Here is a 16,108-nt window from a genome sequence, read left to right as displayed (position 1 = left end):
AGACGGTCAGTGAATTCCGAAGAAGAAGAAAAAAAAAAGGGGTAAGCGGAGTCGTATTTAGTTCTACTTCGGTTCCAAAGGCCGCGAATCCTGACTCGCCCCCCACTCTGGTCCCATATCACCCCGGGGCTAGGGCTCCCTTGGGCGAAGGCCAGAGTCTGTCTCCCTCCGGTTAGCGCCCAGGTGGGGGAACTGCCGGCGGGAGCCGCGGGACGCGCGGCCACCCCGGGGCCCGCCAGCCCAACGGTCGCCCGCCGCCGCGGCCGCGAGGCGGGGCCGAGGTCGGGCGCGCGCTGCTGGCTGGCTCCCTCCGCCCCGTCACCGGTCGGTCTCCAGGCAACGGCGCCCCCAGCGGCGCGGGGCTGCCGGCGGGCCGGAGCGGCCATGGCGCTGCCGCTCCTGCCCGGGGCCTCCTGCCACCGGAACGTGAGTGACAGCGGGAGGAGACGCCCCTTCCCAACACCCCCTGCCCCGCTGCCGGAGCTGCCGCGGAGGAGCTGCCGGCGCCGGTTGCCCCGGCCGCCCCCGCCTAGGCCGCGGGCGAGGCGGCTCCCGCCGGCCCGAAGGGTGGCGAGGGGGGCGGAACGAGATGCGCTTCGGCTGTCGGGAGGGGGTGGGACGGAAGTGCTTCCTGCGGGGTCGGCCCCAGGGCTGGCGGGCCGTACCGGTGTCACGGCGACACCTTTCCTCCCTTGCTCCTTTTACGGCAGGTGGAAGGCGAGGTGCTGTTAGGTGTACAAACTCCTTCTGCTTTTACCTCTGAAATGGGAATACTTTTCAGCGAGGCTGGGAGTGAGAGGTCTGACAGCTGCTGTGGGGCAGTTTGAGCTCTAACCAAAGCGAGGAGAGGCAGATACACTCTAAATAAACCAAAAAGCCTTTGCAGAGGCTGGGGGGAATGCTAGGGATGGTAATGTGGTTTTTTTTTTTCAGAGCTGCCAGTACTATTAAATACTGATGGCAGTATGTGAATGTATAAGATGATATTTTTATCGTGGGCTACAATAGCAAACAAAAGAGAAGGCTGCCATCACTATTTCAAACTTATTCAGCAAGGACGGCTAGAAATTTGCTGAATACAATCTGTACTGTGAAATGGTGCAGGAGGTAAGGAAGGATCTGGGCATAGTGCTTTGGCTGGTGCCTTTAGGAAGCAGATGAAACAATGTAGGCTTTCTTAATAATGTTAAAATAGCTGGAAGGGAATCTGTCGTTTTCACACTATGAACACATTGCGGCCGTTAGAGACACTGGTGGGGTGCTTTGCTAGCTCCCAAGTCTCATCTGCCTTAAGAGGGAGAGTATAGAAGGTGATAATGTACTTCAGGGACAATTTGCAAATGTTTTATGACACATAGATTAATGCCAATGACACCGTGAACACCGGTACACCTTCAACGTGAGACTTCTCTACACTGTTAGTGTATCTGGAGCTTACTTTGTAAGCTATGAATCAGTTTGCAGCCCAGTGTGAAACCCCTGGCAGCTCTCTAAAACCCAAAGAGGCAGGTAGACACAACTGTAGCTACCCAGGTGCAGGTACAGGGAGCACTGAATTGGCTGGAAGTGTGGAGGCTCCCTAGCCTTACTTGGTGTATCAGCATTGCACAGGTGTGTGCACACAGGATTTCTTGCAGGGGGAGCCCAACTTACAAGCTGTGAGGATTTTTCAGGCAACTTCTTCTCCACAAATGGCAGACTGGGTGCCATTGTTTTAGAAAGGGAAAAAAAAAATCTGGTGGTGAATACTCAGTTTCTCTCACTGAATTAAAATTTCTATTGTAATGAGTTGGTTGTGTATATAACACTTTAGGTAGGAAGCTGCTGAGTGAACATATTAGCAGCATTGAAATAGGTGTGTACTGTTGGTATCTGCTGGGTGGAAGCAGAATAGCTCATCTCACTGTAATCTCTGACTTTATTGTTCCCCACATTTCAATTTAACTTCATTGATAGGGATTGTTGTTTCTGGAGTGTGATGGAATAAGCTGTCTCCAGAGCTCCACAGGAGCAGTGAAGAGGCTTTGTGACAGAAATGGTGCCTCCTGTTTCAGAGAAAACACACAGAATTTGGCTTCATGTGCTTGGAAAGAGCTAGTTGTAGGGAGAGTTGAACATCCCATGCTGAAGGACGTACAGTGTGTATATGTGTTAGGAGAACTAAAGAAGTGAAAAATAAGTCACAAATGCCACGAGACAGCATTGTAAAACCATGGTTATACCCTTTTTAGGGCTCCATATCGCTCTTTTTTGACACTCCTTGAGATAGTGGAGTTGCTAATTTTCTTGAAAAGCATTTCTGATCCCCTCTTAGTTGTTGACTATTACATTTAATAATTTGATATAGTTCCACAAATGGCAGGCTAAGAAGAAGCATATTTAAAGGGGAGAAAAAGTGTTGCTGGTACAGATAAACTGAAAAAGTATTTTCATTTGTTAGTACTCTAAGCATTGCGGTCAATGCCTCTTTTCACACAATCACAGAATGGCTGGGGTTGGAAGGGACATCTAAAGATCATCTAGTCCAACCCCCCTGCTAGAGCAGGTTCACCTCCATCAGGTCACACAGGAACGCACCCAGGTGGGTTTTGGAAACTTCCAGAGAGGGAGGCTCCACAGGCTGCTGGGGAGCCAGTTGCATTAAAACAATAGCAAAGCATCTCCTGAAGAAGGATGAGCAGAGGACAGGACATTGCTGTTCCTGCCAATCCTTGGGTATTTATTCCACTCTTATTGCTGTTCAACCTGCTGCAGCAATCCTCTTTGCCTCTAATACTTCCACCTGCCTCATATATAGGCCCGCAAAAGGCAATGGAAGAGGAACACATATGTTTTCTCTACCTTGGATGTGTTTAATAAGGTGGCCAGTCTGTCTCCAGAACATCAGAGCTTTAAGGTAGTTACAGTCATGGAGTCTAACTTTGGGGCAGCAGGGACTGCACTGGCAAATGGGAAGAAAGAAATCTTTTAGCAGCACTTAGCTCTTGGGGTCTAAGAGCCACTGGCCCTTGTATTACACCTCTATTATATTATTACTTGTAGCTCAGCCAAGCGGGAACATTTATTTCCTCGCTAGGTAGAAGCAGAAACTTTTCCTCGGTGCCTGACTCAGCAACATTCTGAAGAGCGATGCTGCCGCTGCGGTCCTGGATAGCCAGGACAAAATATTGCTGCTTGGGCACCACAGCTAATGAGGCTGGAGGAAAGCACAGGGAAGTGATAGGCACTTTTAAGACAGACAGAGTGGTTCCTACGGTAACGTAATGTAATGTTTCCTTTGTGTTAAATGAAGAGCAGGGATGAAAGGGACAGGTGTATCACAAGCAGTGCTGTGTTTGATGTTTGGTTTGATGGGATGGAGAAGAACGATGGCAGAAGGTGTCAGGAGCATAAAATATTTACTATCTACAAAGAGAGTAAAAGGTACTGCCTCTATTTTTTCAAATCTCTTTAAAATCAAAGTTATGGTAGTGTGCACCCACATAAATCCTCCTTCACATAAACCCCCTTCGCCTCCATTAAAACTCATGTTCCTTGAACAGAAGCCCAAAGATAAGCTATGCAGCAGTGCCTGTCATGTTTGCATGTCGGCCATTTAGGAGATCCAGCAACAGAGCAGGCTGGTATTTTGGGCACAAGTAAGTCAATTTCCTGCCCACTTGCAAGACCCTCCCCCCACTTCAGGGGGGCTGAGTGATGGACAGAAGTCAGCCCTTTCCCCTTCACTGAGGCTGAGGAGGCCAGAGCCTGTGCTGGGTGTGCTGATGCCCCTTGGCAAGGTTAGTGCCCCTCTGGTGTGGCAGCCTTGGGCAAGTGCCCAAGTGTCATTTTCCATCGTGTCACATTAAAGAGTTTAGTAATTTCTTTATTTTCAGAAACAGTAACTTGGGAGTTACCTATCTGAAAATCTCATTACCTGTTGCCTAAAAAGGGAGTTTCTCAATCCTTTTCTCTTTTTCCTGCCACTGAAGCCAATGTTTAAGAGCCACGGAGAGACCTGAGTACTCTGGCTTCTGCCTGCAGAGCCCAACCGATGTCAACATTGGACAATAATGAGTTTTCCATCTTTGTCCATACAAGTGACAGGTGTGTTGCCTGTTTGTCAGGACAGAAAATCACAGATCTTAATAACCTTGATTAATGCTGCCTGTGCTGGAAGTGTAGCATATCATAGGTTTGCTCTGTTAAAGCAAGAAAAAGTTTGTGCATTTTTGCAGTCTGGGCTGTGTTAGGAGTGACGCTGGTTGCAGTGCAATAGCATAATTATGACCTTTGCTAGCATTACTGGTCCACTTTCAGTTCTGAAAGGCAGCTGCCCCTTCTGATACCAGATTGATGTTCTTGCCTTATATTAGCAGCCTATTCCATATTCACATGGGTCAGATTTACCCAGTGCTAGCTGACCAGTATATTTTCTTTCTCAGAGAGAGAATTCTGTGCAACAATTCTGCATGGCATTTCTTGGAGAATTGGTCAGTAAGTTTATAGATCTCGGGGGGAATATTCATCCTTGAGAATCAGCTTCTGTTGCAATCAGTGGTGCAGCAGAAATTCCCCATCTTCCTTGTTTATTGCAGGAGCTTGGAATTGCCCTCAGCTGTGCTACTGTTGTTGTCTCTATGTTTCCTGGCTTGAGCATTTTCTGCCATTCTGTAATCACTGGTACCAAAATGCGACATTTCTTCTTGGCAGACCGCTTGCCAACCTTTTTATAAGTAAGCCTGCCTGCCGTGCCTTCCCTTCTTTCCCTGGCCTTAGTTACTGAACCCCTTCCATTAAATCCTGCCTCTCAGCCTCACTCTTCCAGATCTCTGTCTTTTCACAATCCCTAAACCCAAATCTTCCTATAGCTGCACACCGGGGTTGCATTTTGGACCTTTTACTTAAAATCCATCTGTTGTGCTCTCGCAAATTGTACCAGCCTATACCTATGACTGCCTAAGTTTGAGTAAGATAATAGAGTCATCAAATGGTTTGGTTTGGAAGACACCTTTGAAGATCATGTAGTTCCCTTGCATCTAATCACCCTGCAGTAAGCAGAGACATCTTCAACTAGATCAGGTTGCTCAGAGCCCTGTCCAACCTAACCTTGAACGTTTCCACAGACAGGGCGTCTACCACATCTCTGGGCAGTCTGTTCCAGCATTTCACCACTCTCATTGTAAAAAATTTCTTCCTTATATTTAGTCTGGACCTACCTGCTTTTCATTTAAAAATCGTTACCCTTTGTCCTGTTGCTCCAAACCTTACTAAAAAGTCTGTCCCCATCTTTCTTATAAGCCCCTTTGAAGTACTGAAAGGCTGCAATAAGATTTACCCAGAGCCTTCCCTTCAGTTTGTTCTCAGAGGAGAGGTGTTCCCTCTGATCCCTCTGATCATTTTTGTGGCCCTCCTCTGGACCTGCTCCACAGCTCCATGTTTTTCTTGTACTGATCCAGGCTCTTAGTGTTGATGGACCTTGTTCTGGGATGTGTTAAAGGGGAACAAGAATTTCTGGGAACAATATCTTAAGATACTCCCCCTTTTATATTACCACTGCACCTCTGAACATACCAAAACCTCTGTAACAAATGTAGGATAAAAGAGCTGAAAATGAGTCACATGAATTCAACTGTCACAGTGTGCAGCATTTGCATTGATTTCCATTGCTTAGCCAAAGCAAGGAGAAGACTGTGTCAGCAGCCCACAGCAGTTCAGAAATGCCCTAGTTCATCCTGATACAGGATTTGAGCAGGACCTCTATAGTGCAGCTGCTGTTGTCAGGGTGGGACTTGAAAATAGACACAGGGAAGAGAACCAGACCACTACTGGTGGCTTCTGCCATAACTCTCTGTCAGACTTAGAATCATAGAATGGTAGGGGTTGGAAGGGACCTTTAGAGATCATCTAGTCCAACCCCCCTGCAGAAGCAGGTTCGCCTAGATCAGGTTGCATAGGAACATGTCCAGGTGGGTCTTGAAGACCTTGAAGACTTGGTTAAAAACACATTGCTCCTGAGACAGTGTGTGTCACAGGGCTCCCTCATTGCTCCAGCCACTATGGTGAGAGATTTCCAGTTGTGTTTGGTTCAGCTGAAACATTCTTCTCCCTGATGAGTTTGTTGTGGCTCTGTACCAGAGTATTAAAGAGCATGATGGAGAGAGCACGAGGCAGTGTTCCCCAAGGACTGCAGTGGCTGACTTTGCAAAGAGAATAGCTGCAGTCAGAGAATCCTGACCTTTGCATTAGTCACTATTGAATGTATCCTCAGTATTTATTTCAGGCTCACCGCACAGAAAATGACCAGCTTTGTTCAGCAGATCTACAGCCTGCTCAGTTTAGCTGCATTAGCACAGCAGACTCCGTAAAGCTCTTTCCCTGAACTCTCACAGATTTCTTTTAGGAGTCGTTTAATATTACTGTGAAGGTAACATGATGTTCTGTCACTATTTTAGGCTGGATGGGGTCTGAGTTCATCAGCTGAAGTTTCCCAAATGTCATTTTCTCTTTTGTGATCTTCAATTAGACTTATTCTTTTTCTTAAACTTTCTTTGTGTGTGTGTTTTGGTTAGGGTTTTTTTTTGTGTTTTTTGATTTTGACTTTTTTTGAAGAGCTGTACAGTCTTTTAGAAGAGATTATTTTGTATATGGATTTAGGTACTTTTCATGGAAAGGGGCTTATAAGTAATTCTGTGATTAAGAGTCTAAAATAGTCTTTCTGACAAACCCTAAAAAGTTACAATAATACCACAAAACATTCTTAACAGAATTGCAGCTGTTGGACAGTGAATTTTCATGTCAAATTGTGACCAATCTCACTATTTCATCCCTAGATTCTGGAAAATTTCCAGCAGGAGCAAATGTGGATTATTTTGATGAGCACTTTACCACACTGTAGCTCACCAAAACCCAGAAATGGAGGAACAGTAAATGCTTCTAGAAGAAGCTTTGAGGACATGAAAAGCTTTCCTTTGCTCAGGAAAACCGCCACCCTCACTGTGCTTTGATAACTATGCCTTTCTCCCTAACTCATGCTTTATTAATAGAGGGAAAAGAATCAGATTCTTGCCGTGACAAAAAATGGATCTGTTCTATAGCACCTTCAATATAAATCAGATGTTTCTGCCTAGAAGTTTCCCTTTTCAAACCCAGCTTGATGACAGTTATTCCACATTTGAACTGACAAGTGCAGAAAGCTCCCTTCCATCATGACTTCTCCCCAACTCTTTATCACCTCACCAAAGAACAAAACTATTGAAAAAGGAAACAGGAGAAGAAAGGGAAGCTCAGGAGCCCCTAGATGAGAGCGAGAAAACCATGCCAAGTGCAGATGTGTTCCAAAGCAGGTGCCAGATCCCATCAGTGCCTGTCTGTTCCAGAGTCCTGTACAGGAGAGCGCCTGTGCTTATTTCTTGAGGGAGGGGTGGGATGACCACATGAAGAGCTGCTCCCGATGCCTGAATGTCTGTGCTTACACTATGCACCGACGCATGCCATTTTACATCACAGCTCAAAAAAAAGTGCTGAAATGAAATATTTTATTTTAGGCTTTCTTCTTGCAAATGTGCAACTCATAAAAATCTTTGTTCGATTCCTGGCTGGAGCAATGTTGTGTGGCAGGAGACTCGTGGGCTAACTAGTCATTACACAAACAAGTATTTAATTTTATTGATTTTCTCTTTTATTCAGTAACTCTTTTCTTCAGTTATAAACAGGACTACTTTATTTCATTTGTATTATTCTTAAAACTATGATATTTACCTTGTGGCCTTTTATTCCTCTGTTCGAAACATTACTTGCCTTTTAAATAACTTCTTTGAGGATGTGTTTCCATATGCCCAATCACTGCAGTCCCCACTCTGTGAGCTGTGCAAGTCTCAGCCCGTTTTGCAGTGACTCAAAGGCTGGTGGCTAGCCCAGCTTTTGTTAACCTAAACATGGCACGGCCATTGATTCTTACTGTATTAAAAATAACAATTTGTAAAAATAGTAAGCCATTACTTTTCATACCACAGTCCTTGCAAAAGTGGTATGCAAGAAGGATTTTAAGCAAAGATTAAGTGATCTTTCAAGGTCCCTTCCAGCCCTTGAGATCCTGTGATTCTGTGATTGACCTTTTTGTGTCAAGGGCAGCTCTCTGTCCTATGTCACTGGCTTTAGAGCACCATGAGGCAGAAAACCAGTTCAGATTGTAACCTTCAATGTGTGCTAGTTTGTATATACAAGTGTTGAATGTTATGAGCCGTGAGGTTGGTTCGCTGCCTTTCAAATTCCTCACCATCTTTTATATTGGCAGGATGAAATAAGTACTCTGTTACATTCAGGTTTTGCTGCCTCACTGCTTGTGCTCGTTCCCAGAACTGCTGCGCTGAGCTTGTGTTACGTTACCTTGGAGCACTTGAATGTTGCCATGATGGAAAATGATTATGTGTACTATTTTTTTATTTATGATAGTAACTTAGAGTTGTCCATGCCTTTTTGGGGAGTAGCAGTTTAAACATAATATATGTGATAATTATCGATGCCCTGTCTTCCAAATGTAGTGGGGGAGGCAATTTTGGCCCTCTGCTCCTTAACAACATACTTTCTCTGGTGCTGCTATGAAAAATTTTGTCATCCAGCCTTTTCCTCCACCTAGGGCCTTCTCTCTGCTCACCCTTAACATCAATTTTTCTCCCTTCAGCTTCATCTTCCTTCCCTCATGTTCACCCTGTCCCAGGCTGAGGGATGGCATAGCTGCAGTAGTCTTCATTTCCCCTTACGGAGGTGTGTCAGGCTGCAGTTACCCAGTGGTCCTTCTCTGCCTTCCTGACCAAAGTGTTCTGAGGATTTGAGAAGGTGAAGAAGGGAGGAATAGCAGAGCAAGAGGAGGTAAAACGTCAGAATTGCCACTCCTGGGAGGAAGGATTAGTGGAGCTTTCTGACGAGTTTTTCTATTTCCATGTCACAGAATCACAGTATCTTAAGGGTTGGAAGGGACTCCAAAAGATCTAGTCCAGATCGGGAACATGTAGAGTAGGTCACACAGGAACTCATCCATGTGGGTTTTGAATGTCCCCAGAGAAGGAGACTCCACAACCCCTCTGGGCAGCCTGTGCCAGTGCTCCATCACCCTCACAGTGAAGTTTTTCCTTATATTTCTTTGGAAGCTCTTATGATGTTCCAGCTTGTACACATTGCCCCTTGTCCTATCACTGGACATCACTGAGAACAGCCTGGCTCCATCCTCCTGACACCCACCCTTTCTTTTGTAAATGTTAATGGGATCACCCCTCAGTCTCCTTCAGGCTAAAGCGGTCCAGCTTCCTCAGCCTTTCATTATAAGGGAGATGCTCCACTCCAGCATCTTTGTGGTACTGCACTGAACGCGCTCAAGCAACTCCCTACCCTGTCGTCTCATCTGTTACTGATGTGTGGGGTCCTTACAGGATTGCTGTCCGAGCACAGCTCAGACCAGCAGACTCTGAGGGAACCACGACTGATAATCATGTGAGGCCAGAGGCTTTTCTGCATTGCTTCAAGACTGGCTCTGGCTCCAGCCAAGAAATGCGAGTAGGCAAGATGGATTTCTTTGCAATTGGTTGTGCATGTTTTTTTTTTAAGCACTCTATCTTTAATTGCCTGAGAAAAACAGCAATAATATAAAGACATCATTTCAGAGACCTTCTCTGGGAATAAGCCCAGATGGAATGAATATTCTGTCTTTTGATTCAAATCCAACCTCCCAAACTTCAAGTATATTCACTAGTACAGAGCTATTTGTTTTGCACTCGGGGATGCAAGTGTAAATAAGATCTTTGACATAAGTAATGAGACCAGGCTGTTCCCTGCGTACTGCTGGACCATTTCTATTTCTCCTCTGGACATCTATGGAAAAGATTTTTCCCCTCTACCTGTTGCAACAGTTCTTGTGGGTGCCTTACTTCTTTTTATCACAAGCCTCAATCCTTGTTGCAGGGAAGGAGCAGAGGTAGATGTCCTGTATCATTCTGTCTCTCAGCCTTGGTAAATTACTGAAATACTTTTTCATTTCCATGTACAAGGCTGGCAAGATGACCACTGAAATAGGTCCCTTCACTTGCAATACTCCTGTTGTTACAGATTTTTAGACTCTGTATTAAAAATAATTATAGATAAACTTTTACATGATTAATCCCCCTTGCCTAGATAGTTAACTCTTATGGATTTAAAAACAAACACACTTATGTTTTTTTCTCTTCTCCTTCCAAACTTCTGACAGATAGGGAAAGAAAAGTTTCACAAGTCACAGCACTGGAGTTACTGCAATAATGTCGCTATGCTGGTTGGAGAAGATAAACCTGGAATAGGAGGTGAACCATTACCTGGTCAGAAGCTGAAACCTAAATATAGTGTGTTTCCTGCGGGAATAGGAAGTGATGCTCCTGCTTGGGTGGCATTTGACAAGCAGGTATGTAGAAATCTGCATCTGTATGTTTTTTAGGAATAGCTACAATATGACCAAGATGGTATAAAGGTGAAATTCAGTTAGTCAGATATTTTAGCAGATTGTTTTGTGCATGCAAAAAACCCCTTCCTAGACAGACAAAAGAATGGTAACTCCTTTTTTTCCATCATATTGGTATATTGGACAATTAATGTAAACATAAATCATGCCATACAGCAACACATAAAAATATTTCAGTATTGAGGTCCTTCTCCTACAGGATATAATAAAAATAATGGAGTGCTCAGTATATTTCTTTTTTGTGAAAATGATGACAGAAAAGGAATTATTTGGCAACCTGGTAAGAATGAAGGTAAGGTCAGCCCCAGACCAGGAAAATATATGCATGGGTGCTTAGGAACCATAAACCTCAGTGAGGGCTTGGAACTCACTTATGCCATTATGTTTGCTTGCTCAAAGTCCTATGATCTGTTCTTGTGTAATATAGGTGGATTGTGTTCAGTATGGACACAAAAATTGATTTTTTTTTTTTTTAAGAGTGTAGTGACACGTTTAAAGTTGAGGAGTCATCAAATAACTGTGATCTATGCTGACATGAATTTTGTAGCTCAGTGTCATTACTTTCCATGTTTAAATTTGCATTAAATTCCACTTAACTGTGTTTTATTTCTAATATAAAAAGCCTACAATCAGAGAAACAAAATGATCCAGAAAGAGAAGTCGTTCAGCAGATCACAGAAATGTTGCATGACTAAATGATTTTGGTATTTCAATATTAGGAAAAATGGCTAGTCTTGTAATTTTTGCTTTAAAAGTGAAGCCATGCAGATAATTGCAGTACAATTACACATTTGTCTGTATGGCAGACCATAACTACCACGAGAAAATGTAAGGCTTGAACAAATACAAGTGACTTCAGTTGGCGTTGCCTCTGAAATCCCTAGTATTGGTTAAGTGTTAAGGCTTCAGCCAGTCCTGCACTTGCTTTATCTGCACCATTCTTACAATGGGGAGGTGCACATTGGCTTCTCAGGGCCATATGTCAGTTAAGCAAGACTTGGACCTAAGTTTATGAAGTCAAGGTGTTAGGTGGGAGACAGTGGGGACCTGTCACTGAGCATCAGCCACTGGTGAGATGAACTAGCTATGCTTTTGATGTTCCTTCTCTAATCAGTATATTCCTCCATAGGGCAATACAGGACAGGAGTTTGGAGGTTTGGAGTTGGCCTCTGGAAGGCTCATGTGTTTATATTAACTGTTAAAGTGTACTAGCCAATTAATTTGTCTTCCTCAGTTAAGAGCCTAGGATGCAATTATGTCCTCCAGTGCTGCAGTTTGAGAATCAGCAAAATAGACTACATGAAAACTGGTTTGAGTATGCGTTCATCTTTCTAAGGGTCATCTGCTTTCTTACCATTTTTCTCAGGTTTCTAACTTTTAGCAGTACCATAGTAGCTAGAGGAAGGACAGGAATAAAACTTTATTATTTAGTAGGTTGAGAAATAGGTTTTGCAATTTCATGTTCCTAATAGAAACCAGGTGTAAATTTAATTTCTTCCATGATTAAGCATACTCACACAAGGCTTCCTGGGATTAAAATGATGCTTATAATTTGACTACTAAATATGCTAGGGAAACCTTGTACAAGCTTTACAAGATGCCACAGAGTTTGTTCAGTAACTGTTATTTTTTGGTTTTCATAGACAACATTTAATTACTTAGAGTAGAACGAGAACTTTGCACATAGCATTGTATTTCAATGTGAGTCAGGAAATGTTCCATTTCAACTATTTTAAAAAGTAACTTTGTTTTAAAATGAAAAATAAGTAATATTTTTTTCCTTCTTTCCCTTCCTGAATCATCTGTTTTGATCTGCAGAATTACAGTTGGCTGCTGCATATGTTTCAGTCATATGTTGATAACAGTATAAAGAGAACAAAATTTAAGTGCAAGAGAACTCACGCAAACTCCTTAAATGGAGTAAACCAGGACATAGGTGTACGCTCAGTGAAAGAAATAAGTACAGGACATTTAGGACCTGATTGTATCTTATGAGACAACCATTCTCAGAAAAGAGAATTCAAGAAAATTAAGAACAACTAGTAATCAAATAGTGTATTTGAACAATATATTTATCAAATGACTATGCTCTAGTGTGACTGGCAGAATAAGGAGAAGAGAGTACAGAATCTAAGAAAGTTTCCAGTGGTTTTCTTATCAGCAGCTAGGTAAGGAATGAAATTCAGGTCTTTGTAAGCTGAACTCCATCATGTTCAGACTGGGATATAGTGATTCCACCATAGTTTCTTTTAAGTGCTCTGGAGTATTCAAGAGATTTACACAGAGCCCCTGATCCCTTCCAGAATGGTAGCCAGAGGCCAGGAAGGATACATTGGTCATCAAAACACCAGCGTTTAAACAAATGGAAGGAAGAAGGGATGTTAAAGGACAACAGAGTTGTTTGTGTTGGCACTGTTGTATGTTGATGTCAGATGTTTTATCTAATGTTTTTGTGTTTCATGCATGAAACAGTGAAATCCACAGTTAAAAAATACATGCGGCCAGAAACATGTTTTATTCATTTTCAACTATTTCTTCTGTAAGTTGTTCAGAAGCTTGCATATTGTACTACTTAAACAAACCATAACTGATAGCGGACTAGGTGATCTCTAGAGGTCCCTTCCAACTCCTACCATTCTATCATTCTATGATAGTGTCTAGATTCTTTTGTGAGAAGATTTAATGTCATCAGGTTTAACAGGTAACAGTTATGTTGTTTGATTATAATTTAAATTTCTCTAATGGTGGTGGGCCACAGTGCAGGAAAGTTGATGCCAAAAATGTGTCTGGCATATTGTTTCATGCATGCTGAAGATCAGGGGAATCTTAGCTTTTGAAACAGTTTGTGGAAACAGAGTTTTCTTCATCTTGCACTTAACCTGCCTGTAAGAAGGGAGAGCGGTCTATTGAGAAGTCTGACAAGGACACAGGGCAGCTGTTCTTGTGTGCTCCCAAGCAAGCCTCTAGCTCTCTCTTCCCAGATGTAGGAAAAGAGGTTGTGTTTGTCTATTAGAGTGTTTTAAAATCTCTGTTGTTAGTGTTCATGGCAATACTTTGAGGTTCTCACAAGCACATGCTAAAGGAATACAGGCTATTAACCAGTCTGTTCTGTCATATAGAGATCTCAGCCAGCTTACTGGATTTCAAACATTTTCAAGCAGTGGTCTACCAGATGCTGATTGAAATATGGGGAACAGCTGTCTTTTTTTTTTTTTTTCAGTGCTTCAGTTTGTCAAATGAATCAAGCATAAAGGTCATTGAATTTATTAAATAGAATCATTGAGAAAAATGAAGTATGAATTAGCACTAATTTGACCCAAATGTGTTGGAGGAGTTGGGAGATGCAAATCAATTTTAATTAATGCCTTCCTGCACATACTTACCACTGCAAACATCTTGCTAGATAATGTAGTGCTAAGGAGATACTTTTGCACGTTCCCTTAAAATTGGTCTTGGTGATTAAAGACCATAAACACCAAGGAGTGTGTAATGATTTGTCAAGTTTGAGCTGGGATCTCCAGACATAAAGGCTACTGTAGTAAACCATTGAGCACCTCACCTATGAAAGATTTTTTCTTGCATTATTGCTATTGCAAGGCATGTGAAGACCAGTTGATATATTCTCTGAGATTTCCCTACTGGCTGAATTGCAGAACAAGGTAAGTTTTGAAATGCCAATGTTGTGCAGCTCTAAATGACTCCTGAAAAACGGAATTTCTCCCTTATATTCTTCAATACAATTCATGAGAAATCTTGCATGATCTGTTTAAAAAGAACTCTCCTTTCCACTTTCCTCTATAGTAAAGCCATTACTGTCATAATGCACTTTATTTTCCAGCAATTCTTTGAATAGCGGTCTAAAATTTGCTCAGGACCTAGGTAGCTCATTGTGTTATTGAAAGTGCTTTGATCAGAAGATTTCCCAAGCAGCCTGCTGATAGTTTTGTATTTGATTTATTTCTTTACTTTAGAGTTCCATCTCTGCTTAGATGTTGTGATAATAGAAATGCCAAGCAAAGAATTTTAAATTTATGTGAGTTAATGAGGATTTCTGTTCTTACATTTCTGAGAAATAAATCTGCCTTCTGAAATCCATACATTTAGTTACTTGTAATCTATACAGGTTTATTTTATTGACATGTTTTGCGAAAGCATTGGAGGTTTTACTGCTTTGTACTTATTTATTGCTTTTAATAGGTATTGTCTTTTGATGCCTATTTTGAGGAAGAAGTGCCTGAAAAAAATCAAGAGCTATATAGAATCCGACATTGTAAAATATACTTCTACCTCGAAGATGATACAATTCAAGTGATTGAACCCCGAGTGAAAAACAGTGGCATAGCTCAAGGTATCTATTTCTAATAGCACTCCTTTTTTTTTTTTTTTCCATTTATATCTGTCTTCAATACAGTCTTGATCCATTGCACAGAATATGTAGTGTGACTTCTTGTAGTTAAAATGTAACTGAACGGCCCTAATTGCTTTTTCTTGTGACGTATGATAATGTGAATTTTTTTATTTTCTTCGTTTCTGAAGATGCAGGTTTTGTAAGGCAGAATCTTCTTCCATACTCAGACATACAATTTTTTCTCTCGTATAGTTGTTTGAAATCATATGATCATAGGTCTTTTGTCAGTGTTGTATCACTTCTGCAAAAGCAGTTTGTGATCTAGAGCTCCTAAGCTTGGCTCCTCCCATCTCGGCATTGACAGTGATTTCTCTAGTGGCAGCTCTGTTAATTGTTCATTATCTGATGCAAGATCTCTTCCAGAGAGCACCTTTTGTGTCTCTGGTTGTTGGTTCTTTTATGATGAAAATGGCTTTGGCACAATGGCTTTTCCTCAACACCTTTAAGCTGAGAAGCTGCCTTGCCTCAGTGTCACATTGCTGCACTTGAGCCAGCCTGAGAACTTTTGGAGGAGGGTTTACAGAGCTGTTTTACTGGAGTATTAATGGACTTGGTTTACATTATGAAAATGTGATCTAGCAGTCAACATCCTGTTGCAGAAGGGGAACACAGCTGCTGCTTCTTGGTTTATATGGGTCACTGTCAGAATTTAAAGTTTTCAGGGGATATAGTCCAGAAAAGCAGGATGTCTTGGGATGAGTATCTTGGGATGATTTCGCTTCCCAATCCCCAAAGATTTTATTTACATTCTGATAGAGCTTAGCACAGCAATTTTCCAAAATAAGTTAACCATTTAACTACCATATTCTTTTCCAAGATTAACTGATGCTATCAATTTCTTTGTCTACAGAGCAGTATATTATTTTAAAGCGTTGCGTGAGTCATTTCTGTTAAACCTGGGATAAAATTACCTGTGAATCTTTTCTTAAACCAGTGCTTCAGGCCCTGTTCTCCCTGTCTTCAGTAGCTCTTGCCAGAAATCGTATTGCCTCTTCAGCGGGAACTGGTTTGGGATTCAGAGAAGCCTCATCCTACTCATAGCTGGGCTAGTGCTTTTCAAAGACCTGAAGAAAAATATGTTGGCTTTCTTGTCCTGGGAAGTTACAAATTACTTCCCCTCCCTGGACTCGTTTGCATGAGGTGGGAGACATCATCAGGTTTAGGTTTTCTTGACTTGTGTGTCACAGGAGTAGGAGTGTCTGCTTCTGGATTTTGTGGCTTAAAACAAATGAAGT

At 42.3% G+C, this 16,108-nt stretch overlaps 1 protein-coding gene across 1 annotated transcript in view; it reads left to right on the top strand.

Annotated features, from left to right (window-relative positions):
- The first annotated feature begins 384 nt into the window (after positions 1-384).
- EFHC2 (EF-hand domain containing 2) overlaps positions 385-16,108 on the top strand; it is a 68,550-nt gene continuing 52,826 nt past the window's right edge. The window contains exons 1-3 of the mRNA XM_061988611.1: positions 385-426; positions 10,220-10,408; positions 14,663-14,813. Of these exons, the coding sequence (XP_061844595.1) occupies positions 385-426; positions 10,220-10,408; positions 14,663-14,813 (382 nt within the window). The remainder of the gene's footprint in view (positions 427-10,219; positions 10,409-14,662; positions 14,814-16,108) is intronic.

This window comes from Colius striatus, chromosome 1, assembly GCF_028858725.1.
Source record: "Colius striatus isolate bColStr4 chromosome 1, bColStr4.1.hap1, whole genome shotgun sequence".
Lineage (NCBI taxonomy): Eukaryota > Metazoa > Chordata > Aves > Coliiformes > Coliidae > Colius > Colius striatus.
This window is presented reverse-complemented; position numbering and strand designations above follow the sequence as displayed.